At 45.7% G+C, this 22,811-nt stretch overlaps 1 protein-coding gene across 1 annotated transcript; it reads left to right on the top strand.

The window, feature by feature from the left end:
- The first annotated feature begins 640 nt into the window (after nt 1-640).
- On the top strand, nt 641-22,601 carry LOC149331192 (uncharacterized). Its single transcript, XM_089556373.1, has 7 exons — nt 641-1,090; nt 3,173-3,561; nt 5,542-5,646; nt 9,129-9,301; nt 13,591-13,689; nt 18,328-18,423; nt 20,972-22,601. The coding sequence occupies exons 1-7, from the start codon at nt 888-890 to the stop codon at nt 21,134-21,136; spliced, it is 1,230 nt and encodes a 409-aa protein (XP_089412499.1). The 5' UTR covers nt 641-887; the 3' UTR covers nt 21,137-22,601.
- The last annotated feature ends 210 nt before the right edge of the window (nt 22,602-22,811 follow it).

Here is a 22,811-nt window from a genome sequence, read left to right as displayed (position 1 = left end):
CAGTTTACGACGATGGGAAAGGCTGTCAAGTCTAGCACGAGCTTTTAAAGCCGTGACGCTAGTAAAACGTGAGTAGTCAGAATAAATGAAACGAGCAGCACGGTTTTGCAGGGATTCTACGTTATCTTTGATGTAGACTTGATATGGGTCCCATATGGCGGAAGCGTACTCAATTTTAGGTCGAATTTATGTAATATAAGCAAGTTTACGCACATGCGTAAACTTGCTTATATTACATTATATAAAAAAAGGATTTTTTTTACCACCTCAGGTTTTTTAACGCACACTAATAATATCTCACAATACACGAGCGCCTTGCGTTCCGCATCCAAAACGCGGCCGGAGCGGCCAGGATCGAACCCGTGTCCTTGAGCTCAGTAGCTGCTTACCTCCATGCTCTATTTGCTGAAGAATCCACTCCATTGTAATGAAAGCTGTGACCAGCAGCACAATAAAATCAGCAGGCAACTCTTCTGCATTTCAGTTATTTGTCTATCATGCCTGGTACACGACAGGGTAGTAAGAAACTCTATGGGTGATATACTATGGGGCGCCGTGCAGTAAAATCGGAACCAAAACCGTGGTGCGGAATCATGTTGAGCAGCCCCATCGTCAGCACCATCGAGCGCAAAAACAAAATGGCGCGGCACTGCGTGTTTTCTCGGTCGCTGGCACCTGTTCCTATCATGAGCGTCATGTCACGCAACACGTAGACATCGCGTATGTCACTGTAGAGAACTACGCGTCTGCTGAGTCCTTGGTCTGTCATATCAACCGTCAACATGGTAGACAGGTGTCATCCTACTTCCGGTCTACGCTGCTGTCGATCGGGTCCCACTGCTCTCATAGCCGGCGCGCTGCGGTAGTGCCACCGTGGAGGCAAAACCATGTCTGTGGTGCGCATATGGCGAGCTTTCGTAGTGCCGGCTACTGTGGTAGCTGCGCTAATTGTGCTGTGTTCAATGACGGGATGTTTTGCCCTCGAAAAGACTCAGCCCGACTACAGCGTCTACCACAACCTCTCCGCCGTCTACGCCGAAATCGCTTCTTTCGCCCAAACCTACCCGGCCTACGCTCAGGTCGATCACAGGTGCAGTATGCGTCCTTTAGCCGGAGAAACGTGTCGGTTTGGCGTCGTGAGCGTCGGAGCAGAGATCTAAAGCACCGTGTGCATCACATATGCAAGAGCTTTTGATTACAGTTGTCGTGGGTAAATTGCACGCATCAAGCAGTGTACTTTTAGAGCCGGTGATTTGATATCGCCTACTCCCTAAGCGCTTGCATTGAAGAACCTGTTATTTCAAAATGCGGTAGTTTTCGAGCCTGTTACCTCTTTTGAAGATCTAGCTAAAGAATTAAAATGCAGCGCTAAAATGAAATGTAATCAGGGCTAGGTTGGTGGTGTATTGTTGTGTGTTGTTCAGTCTGCACGCGTCGTTGAGCGGTATTGTTTTTTTTTTTTTTATATAAGTTGCACTGAGTGCAAATGCTGTAACTCAGGCATCTGCTCACTAAAGTGCAAGAAATGGTCGTAACAACCGGAAACCAGCAGAATGCTGTTGCCGCTGGCTGTAGATCGAAAAAAAAAAGGAAATGTCCGGGCTGCCAAGTTGTTTCGTCACGCACAAATCGGTGCTGCAGACTTGGAAACAGCTGCAAGCACCTCCGTAACGTGGTAGCCATGTTAGGTGTGGCCTATTCTACCCTCACATTGTTTCTCCTTCAGTCGTTTCAAACCTCTTAACGCAAACTGCCGCATAATGCACCTAATAATGAGAAGTACTATGTCAGCTCCTGCCATCGTTCACAATGAATGGACCCTGAAATGCTTCTTCACAATTTTTATTTTGAGCTTGTGTCTATTGGCTTTATACTTCAAGTTTAGGACATCATGAACATAAATTTATTGCATATAATTTGTCACACTTGATCAGAACAACCTAAGGAACGGCTGTAAAAAAATAAGTGGATGAGACAAGTATTAGTAACTGACTTCCTCATTGTGGTCACACAATGAATTTTAAGAGAGGCTGCAGACAGTAAACATTGATAAAGGAAAATAAAAAGGGAAATATACATTACAGCTAAAGAAGTCGCATGATACATGGTGATTGAACCATAACATTTTGAGCACCCAACTTGTTTGTATAGCGGACTTCTGCCCTTAAGCAGTCTTATTAGTGCTTCTGTTCGAGATCTAAAACAGCTTGAATAAATTTTGCAATGTGTTCATTGCGTGCAACTGCAATAGAAGCAAGTGAACTCATCTCAGCGGCAAATAAATGCCAAAACTTAACAGAAAGCATAGACTTGGCAGTTATACATAGGAAGAAAAAAATCACAGACCAGCAGTCTGAAGTCTGTTGTTATCTCTGTAAAAATAAATAAAAGGTGGGCATCTATGCAAGCTTATAGGGACAGTGAAGCCAATACCATCCAATTTTTGTTCTCAATAAAAATCGATTATTTAGTTTGTGATTTCATTGATGTTTGTTCAGCAACAAAAGATGCATTCTTTGGTAAGAAAATTTGATTTGAAAATGGAACATTTTATTTCCTGCCACTACAAACTCATGGCTTCAAGACATTACCCTAGTGATCACCATTGGATGTGAATAATGTTTTGGCCTAATTTTAGAGATCCCCAACCCCCCCCAAAAAAAGGGCCTCAATGTCATTGGAGTTTTCTTGGGACCTGTATCTCGGTGTTTTTATTTCTTCTCTTTTTTTTTTATCTTTCCTAGCTCATAAAACTCCTCCTTGCCATTGCAATGCGGCAGAATGTCATTACAGACCAACCTCAATACGTCTTCAGTGCCTCTTTAAACGCTGGTGCTATTAAGCTTATGAGTGGTTACAACGCTCGGCTGCTGACCCGAAAGACGCAGGTTCGATCCCGGCCGCAGTGGCCGAATTTCCATGAAGGCAACATTCTAGAGGCCCGTGTACTGTGCGATGTCAGTGCACGTTAAAAGAACCCCAGGTGGTTGAAATTATTCCGGAGACCTCCACTACAGCGTCCCTCATAGCCTGAGTTGCTTTGGGACGTTAAACTCCAATAAACCAAACCAAACTAAACCAGCCTTAGTTGAGCCTCTTAGTATATGGCCTTTAGCACCCCATAACGTGACATTGCTTTGCTTATTTGTAATCACAGAGTCCTTGTTTGCAGGTTCAAATCGCGCAACGGCCTCTCCCAGCTGGTTGTGCGACTTGCAAACTTCTCGGACAGTTCTCCGCACGCGGGTCCACAGCCGCGGAGCTTCAAGGTCCGCGCATTGCTCTCGTTCGGTCAGCGCGGAGGTGAGCTTGTGACCGTCGAGAGCGCCCTGCACTTCCTGCGTCACCTGTTCGCGGGACTCGCTGCTCCCAGCCACACCGTCGAAGGGGCGCTCAGTCGGACGCTTTTGTCCAAGGTCGACCTACACCTGGTCGTGTTGGCAAACCCTGACGGGAGGAACTATGCCGAGCGGACGGGTGACTACTGCTTCGACAGGACGGGGTCGGGGCTCAACATGGATGCCCTGTTTGGCTGGGACTTGGACCGCCGCCAGGTGGCTGGTATGTGTAGCCCAAGTTTTCTTTAGGAGCCTTCGAAAAAGGTACCACAAGGACAGGGGGATGGAGAAAGGAAATGCTTAACGTGACACTATGCTCCATTGTCTTACAGTCCAGCTATTAAGCACCTGTTCCTGCATTCCGCTTCGCAGTCGGAGTAACAAGCCACCTTTCAGGTGGTGTGTGTAGGCGTGTGACAGGTGGCATGTTTGCAAGTAGTAGCAAAGTGAAATTCCACCTGCCATGGCAAGAGTGAACGAATGGACAACCGGAAGGCGGAAGATCCCAGAGGCCTCCCTTAAATCCAGCTCATTCCCCCCCCCCCCCCCCCCCCCTTCCTTTCCCTGGTGCAAAAAACTTCCTGGGACCCACCCGAAACAAGTACCTGGCTCTGTGCCTGACATGTGCTATAACTTGTCGCAGCTTAACAAGCCTTTTTTTATATTGACTGTTTTCTCTGTATTGCAGGTTAGTAATCTTTTATTTAATTCGCTCATGCTTAGCAGCTTTCTTTCTAAACAGAGCCTTTGTGAGCGTTATTGCCGATATATTGTTGTGTATAAAAGACTTTTGGGATGACTCAGCTCCACAGGGATCTGTGATAACAGGCTGCTGCTGCATACTGACTCCTGTTTATAGCTTGCTCAGTCCATACACAATGGCTTTGCACTGGTTATGGGACTTTTCATCTCACCTTGAGCATTTGTTAAAGCTTGAAAATGTGCATGAAAAGGGGCACATCAGAGAAACTACTTCGTTTTGGAGTGTGTAACTTTTGAGCAAAACATGTGCTATTGGGTGGAACTATGTTGTGTACGGACGACCCGAGTGGGACACTGGGGCTACTTCTATTCAACCTTTGTTTTTTTGCAAAAGTCAGTTGTATGGCTTCTTGCACCTGAGTTCTTCTTTGTTCGCAGGGACAGATTTATTACCGACAAAATTTGATTTAAAAGTGCAATATTTAAAATTTTTTTTCTCTGCCTCTGGATTGAAACTTATAACTTCAGTAACAAAAGAACTCTGTTATCAATGTCTGAAAAGGAATTGTGTTTTGGCCTACCCTGTGATATCGACAGAAAGAAAACAAGTATTTATGGGATTGCATTTTTCTTGCAATGGTGACATGTGAATTTATTTTTTTTTTTACTTTTGTAGTTTGTAAAAGGAACCTTTTTACTTGAGGAGGTGATAATCTATTATTATGGGCCCACTTCAGTTTGTTCCTAATGTCCATTTAATGACATACTTCACTATATAACAAACTGACTGCAACTGCTAGAGCAAATAGCACATGGTTTCACACTGCTAAGCGCAGAATATTGTGCAGTAGCACTGGTTACGGTGGGTACTTAATGACCTTACGTACTAAAGGTGCTCGACTTGAAGGCTTTCTGCCTAAAGGCCTTTACCTCGAAGGTCTTTTACCTAAAGGTCTTTACCCTGAAAGCCTTTGTCCTTCGCCCAGATGTTCACCCAGGGAAGGCCTGGCAGGTGTACCGCAGGTGTGCACACCTGGCAGACTGCCCACAGCCCAATGGGTGGGTGGGCCACCTGCCACAAAGGCAGGCTTCAGGGACGTACAGCCCCCGTCAGAAGTACACAGCCCAAGGGGTCTGCTTCTAAGCTGCTTAGCTGGGCTCCCTAGTACGTATGGCAGTCCACAGCTTGGGAGGGTTGAGAACACGGTGCCATTCCTCTTCCAAGAGGTCACTGAGGGTGCATAACGAGGTATGCAGCAGGCCTCACAAGCAAACCTCTTGGGCCGCATACTTTTGATAGGGGGTGTATATACATATGCCCGAAAGCGGAAAATACAACTAGTAGTGCTACCACACTAAAGAAAAAACAATAAAGAGTCGGACAATCTTCACTTATGTTTATGTTTGGCATAAACACACTTCACTTGTGTGTAGTCACATTTGGGCCTTTATTGAACTGCTGCAACCTGTTTCTACATTTCTTGTCCCCCTCCTTTTGCAGCGGAAGCGGAGACCCAGGTATTGCTGAATCTGAGCCGAGCACAGCCACTCGACGCATTCATCGCCTTCCAGTCTGGCTTCAGAGAAATCCACCTCCCCTTTGCAGGTAATGTCATGCAACGGTTGATTGAAGTTCATTGTGCCCACTGTGCTGTGGCTCAGCAGCTTTGGCATTGATGCCAAGGTTGTGGGTTTGACCTCGGCTTTGGCGGCCCTGTTTCGATGGAGGCAAATTACAAAAAATGTCCTTGTGGGGTGTGTGATGTCAGTGCATGTTAAAGAATCCCAGGTGGTCTATATTTGTCTGGAGCCCACCACCACGGATTCCCTCATAGGCCGTGCATTGGTTCGGGACGTTGGAACACCACAATTTACAATTTACACATACTTGGAGTATGTGCAGCTCCCTTGACTTTCATGGGTCGAGTCTGAGCTGACTGCAGCTGACGTCACCATTCTTCTCTGCATGAAATTCGCTAACCAAGCATGATGGCTCAGGCACCACGGACAGCTAGCATGAGAAACATGGAGATTGGTGCCCTGTTCCGACGCCTCAGGCATGATGGTGCTGGGCACACAGTGCATATGCCTAGAAGATGTCCGTAGTGTCACCGCTGAAAATCAACAGCTACGCAGTGATGCAATTGCGCTTACTGCGAGCAAAAGTCTGTGGTCCCACATATAGGACCCACACCCCACAAATACATAGCACTACATGTAGGCCGATGACTCCAACTTCCAACGGTCCTTTTTGCAAAAAGTCGACTCAGCTTCAGTGAGTTTGACGAAACTTTAGTGCACTCTCTGTCACTCTCTATTCGTTTCTTGTAGTGGCCCTGTTTGTTACAAAAATACACGATCTTTGAAAATGCTTATTTATCCATTCAGCCTTGCTCATGTACAGGGGGTATCCGAAATAGTCGCTTCAAAATTATTTGAAGAAAATTCTTTTCGATTTGAACTAAAAGTCACTATCTGTGCACCCCGAGTCGAAAGAGGTGCTGACATGTGGAATCTCATTTTGTGGTGCTGCGTAGTGTTGTAATGTTTTTCTGCAAGTGTTTCTTGACCGAAGCTTGTTTTGGTACACCTTCCGCTCAAATAGAAAGGGTAATTTTTTTTTTTTATAATGCATACCAGAAGGAGTGCACCTGAGGGTCAGGAAGCATTGTCTTTCTGTGAACATCATAGCTAAATGTTTTCTGGTCTGCTGTCAACAAACAGTCAATGAAACGGTGTGGAAAAGGCGTGAACGAAGATGTGGTACAGGATGACACAAGCACTGACTGTCAGCGAAGTTTACTTGAAAGCGAGTGAGGTTATGTATACATGAGCAGCCTAAAGAACAGCGAACAAAAGATGCCCTCTTATACACACTCGAAAAGTATATGTGAAACTAAAAAACTAAAAGCAAGATTGTGAACAGTTTAAAGGCTTGAGCTCTTACGGTGAATGTGATGGACAGAATGCTAGCACAAGGATGTTGTAAATTCAAGTTGCTTTACGCAAACTAGAACCTCACTGATATGGTTTAAAGAAAATGCGGAGAAGCACGTATTATCCGAAGAAAAGTGGGGCTAAACTACTTAATTTTGAAAATGTAACCCTTGCTGTTAGGTTCGCGTAATAAAAATGCTGATTAGGATTTCCTTGCACATGGTCCGAACAGATCTTTTTCTAGTCCTCATAAAATTCATTGCACGTCATGTTTTTCTTAGCACGGAAGAAAATTAGCAACACATCCGGTTAATCGACAGCAATGATGAAAGTAGTCGTGGTCTGTTTCTAGTTATTTCTGAATGCTTCTCCCTCTTGCACGAATGCTCTGCGGGGAAGCCACCGCGGCGGTGATGGTTGCAGTTTTTTAACACTCTTCATGCTGCATTCCCTAGACCCTGCCCATTCGTAGAGTCCTGGGCATGGTATGATGGAGAACACTTGGGTGATAAAACTCGTGTCATGCCTTACCTGATGGAAGTTGGGAAGTGCTTTTGCCTACGTTTGCACATGCCATTGGTGCGTTCATGAACGAATCCAGGAAACCATCATATCTTCTCTACTGAATGCGTGAGAAAATTTTAGATGCTGAAGCATGCTCCGTAAGATGAAATTTTTGAATGGCGCAAAGGAACAAACACAGGAAGACATGGAGACAGAAAGAACGCCTACTACAAACTGAGTTTATTGCGGAAAACACTACCTTTATACGCCAGCACATTATCATCATCAGTGCATTATCATAGCCAGGACAAGCAATTAAGAAAGGAAGAAATAAATGTACAGAAAAAAGATCATATTTATGCATAAAAGCCAGTGAAATGTTATTCACAGAACAAGGTATGAAAAAATTCACAAACACGATAACAAGATGGAATGACATGAGCTTCACATGACCATCTAAAAAATCCAATAATAAACTCAGTTGGTAGTAGGCGCTCTTTCTGTCTCCGTGTCTTCCTGTGTTGGTTCCTCTGCGCCGTTAAAAAATTTTATGATGAACCAGCTAGGCCAACAGCAAGTGCTTCCGTAAGGTGTTTTTTGCCCCCTTGCCTTTAGGCACTGCGGAGAAGCCACTGCGTTTCTCCTCTTCATGTGTTAACCATTTTTGTGTGTTAACGCGCTTTTTATTTTATGATTTGCACTTGTGAACAGCAGAGAAGCTGGTAAGACAGGCAGACCGTTATGTTGCATGGCCGCCGGTTCATCCCACTCATATGTTTATACATGCCACTAAACTTATTATAAAACCAGAATTTGCCAAAATTTCGAGTTTGGTTGACTGGAAATTATGTTATCTGCCAACATATTACCTGTAAGAAATATTGTGCAGCTCTGTGGGATAACATTTTTGTTGCTTGCGATTTTGAACTTATAAGCAAGAAAATCATATGAACCAGCAACATGTCAATGAGGCTCTGCTGCATCTTACACACCAGGGTTCCCGTGTGTCTCTTAAATGATTTTTCACTCTTCAAATTCTGGTATGTGTAGCAGAAATGTGGAGGCCAACAAAGAGGGTTCAGCTTAAGTTAAGGACAACGCAGCGAGCTATGGAAAGGAAAATGATAGGTGTAACGTTAAGAGATCGGAAGCGGGTGGAGTGGGTGAGGGAACAGACGTGGGTTGATGACATCCTAGTCGAAATCAAGAGGAAGAAATGGGCTTGGGCAGGGCATGCAATGCAAAGGCAAGATAGCCGCTGGTCCTCAAGGGTAACGGAGTGGATTCCAAGAGAAGGCAAGCGTAGCAGGGGGTGGCAGAAAGTTAGGTGGGCGGATGAGATTAAGAAGTTTGCGGGGCTACGGTAGCCTCAGCTGACGAAGGACAGGGTAAATTGGAGAGATATGGAGAGGTCTTTGCCCTGCAGTGGGCATAGTCAGGCTGATGATGATGATGATGCATGATGTGAATTACGGTGCACCGTACCATGCTCCTTTGTCTGTGTAATTTCTAGCACTTCTTCAGTGACCCAGCAAGTTTGGAAGCCATTTCAGGAATGAACAGAAGTGTCCTTTCTGTTTCGTTGGTGTTTGCAACCTGTCCGTTCTTTTGCCTGGGCAACTCTCATAACCTCTGCTCTGCATGCAGGGGCCCACTCTGGCTGGTGGGACCACAAACCGGCCAACCTGGAAGCGATGACGATGCTCGCCAAGGAGGTGGCCTGGTCCGTGAAGCCACGTTTCGTCTACGGACAGGCTCGCCACCTCCTGCCCTCATTGCTGAATGGGACGGCCTTGGACTTCATGGCGGGTGTCCGCAAGGTGGGACGTCAGTTCCATTTCGTCCAGTGTCTGCAGGATGCGTCCTGTTTTTTTCCGAGGCAGAGGTTTTCAATATTTTGAGCCCCCAATAGATTTCAAGAAGTGATGACGAAACCCTTGTGTCTCGAGTCCTGAATATTCAGTAATTTAGAATATTCTGGCGAATAGTAAGTTGTTCAGCAGTCGATTCAATCCGAATGTTTGGTATTCAAAATTTCAAAACAGTCATCTCAAATTAATAATGTTCCCAGAACGCTTGTTTCATGTGATTTCAGTTTAAGCATACCTTCTCCAAGTTGGTGTTGTGGTCTCCACGTTGCCAAAGCCCAACTCCATGGCCGCTTCCCAGGTGTATGCGCCAGATGCCTGTGTGTCGCATGTACGTCACAGCCAGTCTATGCATGCATGCGGCAAAAAAGCTATCATCTGTCAGCTCCCAGTGTAACGTGTCACGTGGGCAAAATTATGCGCACATGATGCAATGCGTTTGCCGGACCTTTTTTTCTTGAATAACTGACTGCGAAGTTGGGGGTGTGGCTCTTACGTGAGTATATGCAGTATGCGTACAAAAAAGAGCACACAGACGCACGGCACCTCAGAAGGTTGCCAGATGCAGTTAGTAATCGCTAGCTGTATAGTGAAACAGTCTGTTGTAGGCAGTTGTAGAACGATTGATCCCAAAATAAAGTGGGTGAAAAGTGACAGGTGTTGAGGCATGCACGAATTTAGGTGCCCGGGAAGTGGTCTGCAGAACCTCATTGCTTAAAGGCATTTTACAGTAATAGCTGTGGTATTATTTATCGTGACCTGCAGCCTTGATCACCAAGCGCTCATCCTTTACCACTCTTGGTGAAGGCCCATAATGCACCTGCTGTGATATGGAAAAACTGCACGGCCTCAGCAGTGATGCAACCGTTCCACTGCACAGCCAACAGATACGAAATCACTTCTTGAGCTTTCAGCAGTGCGCATCCTTCTAAGAACATTGACTCGGATGCTCACGCTTTTCACACGCTTGGGCGGGTGTCATCGTAAACCGCCACTGCACTGCAATTAAAAAGCGTCCGCCATCCAGGCTGTGTGTTGTGGTGCTGCAGTCGGCATGAAAACCTCCAGCTCGGGTTCCTTATATACAGTTTGCTTATAGTTCGAAGTTAAAATGTTAAAGAACCCCAGGTGGTCGAAATTTCCGATGCCCTTCACTACGGCCTCCCTGATAGCCCAGATCGCTTTGGGACGTTAAACACCAATAAACAAACATGTAGTTCGAAGTTTTCACAACCACAATAATCAAAAAAAAAAAAAAATTGGTGGGTCAGATTAAATGCAGGTGGTTCAAAACCATTTGAAGCCACAGCTACTTTATTTCGCTGGAGCAGTCAGCATTGGGAGCGCTGTGGTTTCTGTTTGCTACTTGCTAGAGATAACTTGCTATACACGGCACACTGCATGGGGTGTCGATGTAATTTAAGCACTTTTTCGGTATTGGCCTTGCCCAGAGAGACTGGAAGTCCCGCAGCAGTGGCTGATTTTGCTCGAACACATGAAAGGACCAATGCATGCCAGTGTCATTTAACGACCTATTGTGCTGGTGCTTTGCAGTGCGCACTGTTGGTCTCTTCAATTGGCAAAGCCCTGAGTTATCCTTTGGCATCTTGGAACTGCCCCTGAACCAGAAGCAGAATCGAGAGTAATGCATACGGGCAGTGGGGAAGTCCAAGTTATGATCCACTTGGTTCCACCGAGGGGACGCTTGGCTTTGCCTTCACAGTGATAATTTCTGCTCGCTAGACTGTTGTGCAGACTCTTTCCGACACACAGGCATATGTTCCATGGAAGAAGCCTTCCTTCTTTCATCAAGATCATATGCTCATTTGTCATCGAAGGACAGGAAGCTCCCATCACTGTACAGTCAAGCCCACTTATAACAATATTCAAGTGCCATGGAAGTACCATTGTTATAACCAATAATTGTTATAACAGGGTTGTGCCGAAAAAAAAGAAAGGATGACAAACTTCAGAGCATTTATTGACAGTAAATACCCAGAGGGGTTTGATTGTTCTAATGCCTGTAAAAGCTCGTTAATTCGAACTTCAGGGAACCGGAACAATGTTCACCGTTCACCGATGACCAAAGCACCGCCATCACTGCGCCACCGGGAGCTTCGTGCACCTCCACGTCACAGGAATCAAGCCGGCTTTTTGGAAGCTATTCTTATGGGAAATTCAAGAAGCGTGCAGAACCAAGGGTGCGGTGACAGCTGACAAGAGAAAAACTGCGCTGGCTGCATGCACAAGCGCTGCACTGACTGATTAGGGGTACGCATGGCGTGCGTAGCCAATGCAGCAATGCAGCAGCTCTCCTGACGCGATGACACCTGCCTCTTTTGCTTTCGTGGCGTTGCTGCTCCAGCTTAGTCCATTGGTCGGCCCCACACATGCACGCTTTTGTGTTGTAAGCATGGTTTTGCTGGTGTGGTTGTAGCATTTCTTTTCTTTTTCTGTAATGGTTGAAACTCAATTACCAGATTTAATTGTTATAACCAATAATGTGCCTTGACATCATTGCTATAAGCAGTTTATTTTACCATAGAACACATGGCAAAACTGATGGTGCCATGACCGACCATTGTTATATCCAATATATTGTTATATAACCAGTATTGTTATAAGTGGACTTGACTGTATTACCATTCATCGTTGACCAATCTTTGCTCTTAGTCGCACCAAAGCACACTACAACTGCAAACGAAACAATCATGAACCTACATACAACCTGAATACATTGTTGAACAGCAGAAATGTTTGTTTTTATTCACTTGCCACTACAGTCTGTGACCTTATTTGGAAACCAATTTAGAGCAGCGAGGAGCATTCAAGCCATGACTGTCTCAATATGGCTGCGAGCAGTGCACATTGCGTTGTCGTCTGCTTTGTGTCTGGTAAAGTACGTCCGAATATATGCGTTGCAGCTGAGGACAGGCCTTGGGCTCTGCGGAAACTGTGCGTTGGCCAAAAACAGTGCTACCTTATTTACTCAACTCGAGTCTAACGCGTCCTCGATTGTAATGCACACCTTTTGTTGACGGTCAGGAAAAAACAGTGTAAAGCCTTCGATTGTAATGCGCACCAGACTTTCATGTTTTGATAAAGAAATGGATCTTCTTATCACTTGGAACAGCGAAGCTTTATTACAACCACTCTGCTGTCACAATGAAGTAAATGGCACCACTGCCTCACTTGCCTTTCGCCATCTGACCGGCAAACTCATCACTCGCCGTCGTCAGAAGCCTCCTTGTCGCTCTCAATGGCCCAGACCATTTCAAGACTTCCATAGTCGCAGCTTTGTTGCTCGTTGTTTTTGCGTGAACTCTGCAAGCTCTTCTTCTGTTTCTGGAACCAGACCCTTCTTCAGTCCGCTGAAACCCTTCCAAGTTGACTTGGTGGCGAAAATCCTGTCTCTTTCATTCCGCGAATTGTGCCCACAAGTTTCAAGAACACCAAACGCACACGAGGCGGCCCAATTGCCACTTGCCTCCACACACACGATCGCCTTTTTTTTTTGAGCTCAGTGTTGTAGTGAACTCAGCATGTCGGACACTACTTCAGATGCTCATGAGGCTGATCGGTATCCGCAACTGCGGTAGGCAATACCCACATGCAAGAGATGCCAAACCACTGCGGCGGCCTGCGACATAATCGCTGCTTCATTGTTTTAATTCACTATAGTGCTGAAGCCAGCTTTCCTCAAAAGCCGGAATGGCAGTGAATGTAGAACCAACGATTATATTTCACTCTTGTGACCTATAACCATACTTTGGCGTAGTTCAGCTGTTGAAACTGAAACGGCACGAGAAAGAACTTCGATTGTAAATTATTTAGCGGCCTTAGCAGAACACCATATGGTAATCCATGTACCACCTCATACCATGTAGCCATGTGTACCATATGGCTTCGTATAATAATGCCTTAAGCATCATTACAGAGAAGAAAAATTGCACCCCAAAAGTTAGGTGTCTATATACTCCTTTATGGCGGAGTTTAAGTGCCCCCGAAATCCTTCTGTAACTTCTTGACCTGTGTCTGCTGTAACTGTGCTGCGCTTACGAATGCTTTCATTGTTTCAATTCTTGGGTGTTCAAGGCACGAAATTGGTACTTAGTGGTGCTGCATCTGGGTTCACAGGTATTTTTTTTCCTTTTCACTTTGATTGAGAGGTGGTGTTCTGCGCTTCCTTGTGTTTGCCTCTGTGTGATGAGCTCTGTTGCGCATGATTTCCCACCTTCCAGGTTCCGTTCTCCCTTTCGGTTGGCTTGTGGGACGGCCGCATCGGCAGCAGAGGTTCCGACTGTTTCCGGCAGCTCAACCCCGACAGCCAGATGCTGAAGGTGAGCCGCATCCGGTGTTTCAGAAAGCCGTTTCTTGCCGGAGATGTGTTTCGCACGATCCATCACGGCAACAGTCTGCACCACTCAAAAGTAAACTTGGAGGGGACACTTAAAGGTGCACTGAAGAGGAATCTGAACTCATATTTTTACCGCTGTAACTTGATCTACACGTTCTGAGCTCTTATAGAAACTTTGAATTATTGCCCTGTGTGGCCGATTTGCCTAATTTAAATCGGATTAACGTCGGGCTTCTGCCTTTTTTTTTTTAATTCCCCGCAAACGGTGGGAGGAGTCGACCAACCTTTCGCCCAGTCCCGTGGCGGCTTGCCGCCTCTGCCATTGGCGGAGTGATATGTCGTGATTGGCAAAAGCAAGGAGTCCACGCATATTTTTATTTCCGTGGGCCTAATTTGCAGCTATGCAGTTTCTGACTGGACCTATTTACTCACGGCTACCTAAAAGAAACAAAATAGAAGCGAAAGCAAAGTCGCCACGTGACTCCCTGAAAGGCACTCCATGCGTTGGTCGACTCCTCCCACCCCATGCGGGGAATTAAAAAAAAAGGCGGGAGCCGTACGTTAATCCGATTTAATCAGAGAAATCGGCCGCACAGGGCAATAAATCGAAGTTTCTTAGAATGCTGGGAACGTGCAGATCGAGTTCCCGCTGCAAGAAGATGAGTTCAGATTCCTCCTCAGTGCATCTTTAAGCTCCATCTTAAGGGTGTGATGTCATAGTGTTATTGGGTTAATGCCCATATATGTGGAATTGGTAATACTCAAATGACACCATTATAACAAATTACACTTACTCCACAATGCATGTCTAGCAGGTGTTTGTGGAGTCACTTCTTAGCAGCAACAGCTGCACAATGACGCAGTCGCAATTAATACCAGCATTCGAAGGTCCCGCACCCCACAGAAATGTGGGCTTCGCATGTAGGTCGACTCGCCACTTTCTGATGGCCATTCTTGCACAAGGCCATCATAGCTTCAATGAATGTGGCAAACCTTCAATGCACTCTTTCTCTTTTTCTTGCAGTGTTTTTGTTTGTTGGGCGAATACCTCATTCCTATTGTGTACACATGTGTGAATATAGTGGTTTTTTGGTTTGAAGCAAATTTGAAGCGAAAAATAATTTCCTTCGCATAATTTAGAAGCGGATAGTTTGAATACTTGTCGCACGCACACAAAAAAAGGTTTAATGGTATAATAGGCATTTTCAAAACCATGCATTTTTCAAACACACAAGGTCATTACATGAAGAAAGCATTGAAGCTTTGCCACACTCATTGAAGTAGTGTCGACTTTGTGCAAAAATGGCCGTCGAAAATAGGGCGAGCCAATCTACAGGTGGTGCCAACGTATCTGTGGGGTGTGAGACCTACATGTGGGGCCTCCAACTGCTGCTTTTAATTGGGGCTGTGTCTTGGTGCAGCTATTGCTTTTAAATTGTGACTCCATGACACCTGCTAAATGTACGCACCACGCGCCCAGCACCACATTGTGTCAGGCATCTGAACAGGGCAGTGCTCTCCACGTGTCTCGTGCTAGCTTCCCTTCATGCTCGCTCTGTCGTGCCTGTTGAGCTAATTTCACGCTTAGAATAGCGGCTGTGGCAGCTGTGGTCACTTCAGACTAATTCCGCGGAAGTCAAGGAGGCAGCGCATCCTCCAGTTAGAGAGGTCTAACACAGCACAATCCGCTTCTGCGGGCAGCCACTGTGCATGCTCAGGTCACCCCGAATGCATCACAAGGTGCCAGGTGCTGGCTAGCTGTTTGCATGCCTGTCCCCTGGCAGCACACGGAAGTGGATTGCGCTGTGTTAGACCTCTCTAACTGAAGGACGCAGTTGTGCCAGTTATGGCATGTGCGCATCACAGATAGCGTGGCCGCTGACACCTGGCAGATACAAATCTGGGTGCTGTGCTGAGCTTCGTCCTGCTAGCGTCTGTTGCTGGGAGCTTGCACAGACTGACTCCGGCGTACATGCGGGAGCGCAGGCTTTGGTTTTGCGAACACTGTGGTGCCATACCGGAGGAATTGAAGAAGCGCAGCTTGTTGGGTCAGTTGGTGCGTGGTAAGTGGACAACCAGTAGAAAGGACGCGTACACGGGACAGCCAGGCAAGTACAGAGGGCAAAACACTTCTGGAACAACCGAACTGTGCATTCCGCCGCTCCCAAAGCCGCTGCGACCAGGAAGGCAAAAAATGACAATGAAATCTTATGAGGCTAATTGCAAATGCTTACATCGATACTGTTTTTAACCAAACACTATCACTAGATATCGCGTGTTCAGCCCGAAACACGCCCAGAACATGTTCTAGACAAGCGTTCTGCCCTCTGTGCACAGGACAACAGAGAAGTACTCAGCATTCTCTTGTGTACTTCTCCTCCTTGTGAACGCGTCTTTTCCGCAGGTTTTCTACTTATGAGGCTAATTGCAAATGCTTACATCGATACTGTTTTTAACCAAACACTATCACTAGATATCGCGTGTTCAGCCCGAAACACGCCCAGAGCATGTTCTAGACAAGCGTTCTGCCCTCTGTGCACAGGACAACAGAGAAGTACTCAGCATTCTCTTGTGTACTTCTCCTCCTTGTGAACGCGTCTTTTCCGCAGGTTTTCTACTTACCGGAGGAAGTACGTTGAACTCAACAAACCCACAGCAAGAGTTCCAGAAACGTTATTCACCCGAGACTAATACGTCAAGATTTCTAATATCAAACATTTGGACCAATTCGATTATTGAATGCTTTACTATTCGACCGAATATCCGACATTATCAAATTTCACACGTGCCTACAGCGTTGTGTTGTTTAACCAAAACAGAGACAAGGCACACAAACCTTGTAAGGTTGAACGGCACTATCCACTCAGCTGTTTTTGTGTGTGGGAAGTTTTTGAAGTTATTCAAAGAAAATCACTGTTCACTTTTCACTATTCAATTTTTAATGTTGAAATCACCAGGATTTCTCTGATAAGCACGCCTTGATTTGAGTATGGCATGGTTTGGGTGTCCATGAGGTGTGAGACAGTCACTGCACAGTGTTGTGTACACCATTGGAAAAAAAGGAAAAAAGTTTAAAAAATATTTGGTTTGTGAGGAAAGGAAATGGTGCAGTGACTGTCTCACATCTCTGTGGATGCCGAAACCATGCCATACTCAAATCAAGGCCTGCTTATCAAAGTCAGTTTTGTTTTATACTACATTTAGGTGGGGTATTTGTCTGATTCGGTCAAAATTAATTGGAAATCCCCATCGCCTGCGGCGACGGCGAACCAAAACCGAAAGACTTCGCAGCAGTGGTACCCGTGGCGCCATCTCGCACCCACCGGAGAAACGAGCCCTCTACCGGGGAGGGCGGCATAGGAGGAGTTAGACTCGCATAGCCAGGTGGTGGCCATGGCCTGCTCTTGATCGCTGTAGGACCGCATTTTCAGCGGTGTCTTGCGCTGCTTCGCAGCAGAGAGCACCAAGCAAAGATAATTTGCTCACCAACTTAGCACAGCTGGGTTTCTCCAGTGGGTGCGAGATGGCACCACGGGTACCATTGCTGCGAAGCCTTTCGGTTTTGGTTCGCCGTCGCCGCAGGCGATGGGGATTTCCAATTAATTCTGACCGAATCAGACAGGTACCCCATCTAAATGTAGTATAAAAGAAAAGTGAGCACGAAATGCAACCTCTGTGCGAAATTTGAGCCCAAACAAATGTGCGGTTAGGTTGAGAGAATTTTTTTTCGATTTTCTCTCATTTACACAACACGCGATACAAGACTGTGCTAAAGGACCCGCTGTGAAGCTGACTGTTTTAAGGAGCATTATTTACTACATTTGCTAGGTAATGGCAGAGCATTAAAGGCATAACTTCTTTTTTTTTAATTTCGTTTAACCTAAATTTTACTGGACTGATATTTGGCAGTGCATCTCAAAGAACAGAATGCCTTAAGCGGAGGGGCTTTCGCAGCATCCACAGAAGTCCCGAGTTTCGGAGGTGTGAAGAGAACAACTTCTCCTGCTTTCAAAGGGTTTGGAATGCTGGAAATGTGTAATGATCCCCACCGTGGAACGCCTTGGGCATTTTTTTTTTGTCAAGGGATGAACAGTTAAACAGCATTAAGAGGCACGGCTGTAACAGAAAGTCGGGGGAACTAGGGACATTTTTCACAGACTTAGTTGACCATCCTGTTTGTCATTAAGACAACCTCTTTTGAGAGATAATTGGGTGTCGAGCATATGCGGTAGTAATGGAGAAGTTATCTAAGAATCTAAGACGGAGAGTGGATGCAAAACTGCACCACTATTGCTAGGTCTAGTGCAGTGTTGACACGGTGACCGCACTATTTTGGTGCCCTAGTGAACAGGTGCACTTAGTGAAAGTTAGGTGGGCGGATGAGGTTAAGAAATGGCCATAGCTGGCAAAGGACAGGGTTAATTGGAGAGACGTGGGAGAGGCCTTTGCCCTGCAGTGGGCGTAGTCAGGCTGATGATGATGATGGCAGGGTGAGTGCGCCTGTGACGTGACTGAACTTCCGCTGTGGGTGAGCCCCCTAAACAAGCTGTTCACCACACAAAAAAGGTGAATTATGTCAAGCGGGATTGCTCTGTTTTGTCCTGTCTCTCTCTGCGTGCAGCAAACCCTGGAAGAGCTGCACCCGCTGTACCAGGCTCTCTTCCTGCACCTGATCAGCTGGAAGGAACAGCAGTCACGCTACGCCTTCAGCATTGAGGTGTGTGTCTGCTGCTGGGAGGCGGTCGATCACACTTGCCCAGGTGGTCTCTGTCACTTCCCTGCACAGGGTGGTAAGAGTTACGATAAGTGGAGATTGATGGGAAAGGCCTTTGCCCTGCAGGGAGCATAACCTGGCTTGTAGGGTCCCAGGCGAAGAAAACCATTGGGGTTTTTAATTGCAACAACTAGAATGTGCATTTGGTTTAATTGTGCTTTTGGAACCATGAAAGTTCCAGTTTGGGACGTTTGGATTGTGTACTTCAAACCAATTGATCTCAATTGGTATGTGTGACCAACTGGAATGTCCAATTGGTTCCACATTCCATTTGAGACCATTTGGTTCACAATGCACAATTGGAACCAATTGGACCCATTTTGAACCCTAATTGGACCCATTGGGTTTTTTTGCCTGCGGTGATCATGAAACATGGATGTATTTTACAGAAGAGACAGACAATGCAGCCTTCATAGCAATAGCCCTATCCTACCCACAAGTTCCCCCGTGCCACTGCAGGTGCAGGGAATGCTGGTAGTGCTAGTTCTTAACGGACTCTGGATAGCAACTGTGGAGGGAAACGTACACATCAAAGCAACGATTGGTTCAGTAACAAACAGTGGTGGTAGATTTTCCGATCATAAAGTCATTCGTGATGAAATTTTCATATTCAGCTGAGGAAATTAAGTACGGGAGCTTGTCTATTCAGTTCACAGCAGAGTAATGCACTTGAAATTTAATCCATTCTTCTTACTGAGCAGTGTTTTAAAACTTGACGCAAAGTATGGCCTGAAAATTGCCAGCAGTCATTTCCCTCCATTATGAACCACAGTGTGGCTTGTCTGAGCATCTGTCTCAGTGTTGCCTCGAGCCTGAAGGCTTTGCGGTGAGCCACTGACAACTACAGGCATCATGGCTGTCGTATGAAAGGTGCACATTGAGCTTAGCTGGATCACTCTATTATGACTGGCCAAAGACTCTGTTATTTTTGGCAGCTTTGTACTATTCTTTGCCTTGCACACTTCTGGTGCCAGCTTTGCGTGAGGCAACGGCACGGTCCACTCCCCAAGTTAAAGAGAAACTGCATAGGTTTTAGAAATCATCGAGCTTAAGAGGGTCGAATGTAAACTTGCAGGTAAAGCATGCGAAATCTTTTTGGGCTAGCACTCGAAATAGTGAAGTAATCGCCGATTAAAATCCGGACGTCATTCAAGCTTCTCCATCGCGCACAACGCCAAGTGAAGGGCACATGATGATGTCATCGAAGGTATCGGTACATTTACAACGCACAAACGCCTGCTTTGAAGGAAAAAACCAATGCCACCGAAGGAAAACCCTGCCGAGAGTTGTTTAGCAGAATCTAACGAGTCAGGGCAGGGTGTGGCTGACGACAGCGGTAATTTGAAATCATACCTTCCGTGACGTCACGCTGAGTTTCCCTGCACTCCTCTAGAGCATTGAGGAGAAGCGCGAAATTCAATCGACGATTACGTCACTATTTTAAATGCTAGTGCAAAAACACTTGGCATGCTTTACCTACAGCGTACATAGATTTGAATCCTTCAATATTGTGAATATTCTGAAAAAAGTGCTGCAGTTGCCCTTTAATGACAACTGAGCAGACAGGCAGACACGACTTACAGTAAGAGTGGGACCTCCTATTAACACCTCTCCCGCTATATTTTTTGCGCATGCACGCATCCATGGTTGAGGTGGCAGCCGCTGCCGTCGTTTGTTGTTCATTTCTCAGTGAAATCACAATCTTAAAGCTGTGATGTACGTCTTTGTTGGCTGATTTTGTTGCGTGTACGTGCCTCTTCGGAAACATTCACTAACTACAAGCGTTTGATTCGTGTTGTGAAGTAAACGCAGATAGAAGGCTTAAACGGTGGAAGTGCTTAAGAGAAAGCGAAAATTCCAGGCACTTCGTATAGCTAACGGCAATAGCACTACAGCAAGACATACACAAGAAAGGCTGACACAGGACATGCGCTAACTTCATCTGAGTTTATTTACTGCAAAGCCAGCAGATATATAGAAAATTTAAGTCATGCGCGGAAAAACCGGTACAGCAAGCCATCAACAAAACTATTCAAGATATGATACTATCGCAGTCTTGAACGGTTTTGTTGATGTCTTGCTGTTCCTGTTTTTTCGAGCATGCATTCAATTTTCTATACATTTGCTGGGTTTGCAGTAAATAAACTCAGATGAAGTTAGTGCATGTCCTGTGTCAGTCTTTCTTGTGTACGTCTTGCTGTAGCGCCATTGCCATTTCTGTCTCAAATAGTGCACTGTCTGGCCCAAATTGGCGTTCTTCTAAACCACATAGCTTGAAACTGCAATTTTTTACGTATGCATTTTGGAATTTGAGTTAATGCTGATTTACCGTAGTACTTTGCAGCAGTACTTTGGTGGTCACTTTTTGTTCATGTCATCATAGCCTCCAATTCGGTCAGCATGTCAAGGCCACTGGTGATAGCGATGTTTGTGATGGAGCGCACTGCCGTTAGTCACCGCGAGAATTCCTTTTGCGCCCCGCCCCGTGCAGCACGATGGGCCCTCCCTGCTGCTGTGTGCCCTGATGCTGTGCCTGGTCATCGCGGTGCTGGTCCTCTTCGCCTGCCAGCGCCGCCTGCCGGACTCGATGCGCTTCTACCCGAGGCGACGCATTGTCAGCCTCAAGACGCTCAGCTCCTCACTGCACTCCAGCTGACACCGGCCGCGGCTTGCCCTGTGCCAGTGAAGGGAGCAGCCGTCTTTCCTCCCTTCGCCCCGGGACACTTGTGGTGCCTGCTGTGCTTGCTTGGGTGGCTGCTCCTTCTTTCTTTATCCCTTTGCCAAGTTTCACTTCCACCGGGATGGCATTTTGGAATGATGTTGCTCTGAGCGGGAAATTAACGACTGTTTCCAGTTTCCCCACCTTCACAGTGTTGTTAGGAGCAGTGTTTCTTGGATCACTGACATCGCGGTTGTGATTGGTGTTTGTGGTGCACTGAACTGTGCTCGCATTGAGGCAGGACGCCATTCTTTCTCTCTTCCCTTGTGGTGTGTTCCGCCATTGTGATTATTCTATTTTTTTCCTTAGTTTGTGCAGGTTTAACAGTTCCAAGAAGCGGTTACTAGCACAGCATTGTGAATATAACGTTGCGTACTAGCTCGAGGTGGTGCCTTGACCCCAATTCAAGTGCCAGGGAAAGAACACCACAAACTCTATTACCAAGCTGACCAGAGTCTGCCAATGCTGTGACATGAAATACTACATCTAATTTAACAATGTTCTTGCTCTTTCAAAATATTGACAGAATAGTTTGGTATGTAGTGTGTGCACATGTGTGTCATAACATTCCTTTCACGAGGTCATTCCCATTCGCGAGACAGATAGCTTCTGTTTACTTAGCTATCATTTTTGCGTGCTAGTTCATTTTTGCAAGTCAGAAACGATTTCTAGCTCTTATTAGTTCCTTTTTCGCAGCATGAACGTCTTCGTAATGGAGTCAGAACAGCCTAGGGGGCTGTTGCTTTTCATTAGTTTTAGATTTGTGTGATTATCTTCACTGTATTGTGGTTGCTTCTGATCTGACATTGCTTTGGTGTAATATGATGGTGCAGAATAATTGTAATATTTACAACATCAGTGTTGGTTCAAGTCTCTTTTGTTCTCTTGAGAACACAACTGTGCCATATTTTGGATGTGCCATACCGACTTGCCTTTTGCTGCTTTTATGGGGCATTAAAACTTTTTGCATTCTGCTTAATAGCTGTTTCTGCAAATTGTTTTTCTAGGGTCATTTACATATTATTTTCAGTGGCATTCACAGACGTCCCGCACCTAAACGAGGGAGTAACTGCTGCAAACATTTGCCTGATTGTACGCACACAATCACAAGTGGCAACTATTTATCAACTAAAAATTTTCAAAAGCTATTAGGTATTGATTACTGTAGGCATTGGATGAAACTTTATCGTGTATTGTTTTAAATTGTTGATGGCAGTTATATTCCTGTTTTCCTAGTCTCCAACTGCTGTGAAGCTGTGCGGGTGTTACCAAGCATGTGTGGTTATCTTGGTGGTGTTATCATGACTGTCAGATCACAGGCCTTTTAGTAATTTGCAATGTTTAGATCTGATGTTGTGATTTCAAATGCATTTTTGCTGATATTAAAAACCTTCTTACCTAATTCTTCTCTTAATTTTCTGAAGTCTCCAGGCCTCTTTGCACATTTTGTGACCTCTGTATCACTAATGCTGTCATTGATTTGGCCACATATATCTGCTGTGGCATTTGGGGCAGTTGAGATGTGGGGAAATGTGTTAGTGACAAGCACATTAGTATGCTCCGAGCTGTTTATTTTACTGCATCAGCTTTTTTTATTCGGTGAGGTGATGTT

This window comes from Amblyomma mixtum, chromosome 8 (genome assembly GCF_055824585.1).
Source record: "Amblyomma mixtum isolate Tamu chromosome 8, ASM5582458v1, whole genome shotgun sequence".
In the NCBI taxonomy this organism is placed as follows: domain Eukaryota; kingdom Metazoa; phylum Arthropoda; class Arachnida; order Ixodida; family Ixodidae; genus Amblyomma; species Amblyomma mixtum.
Note: the sequence above shows the minus strand (reverse complement) of the source record. Positions and strands in the feature narration are given on the sequence as shown.

Excerpts from the sequence above, each read along its gene's own strand:
- LOC149331192 (XM_089556373.1), top strand. The coding sequence starts at position 888 with ATGTCTGTGGTGCGCATATGGCGAGCTTTCGTAGTGCCGGCTACTGTG. Across the intron at positions 3,562-5,541 it reads GGACCGCCGCCAGGTGGCTG|CGGAAGCGGAGACCCAGGTA; the intron begins GTATGTGTAGCC and ends CTCCTTTTGCAG. Across the intron at positions 5,647-9,128 it reads AATCCACCTCCCCTTTGCAG|GGGCCCACTCTGGCTGGTGG; the intron begins GTAATGTCATGC and ends CTCTGCATGCAG.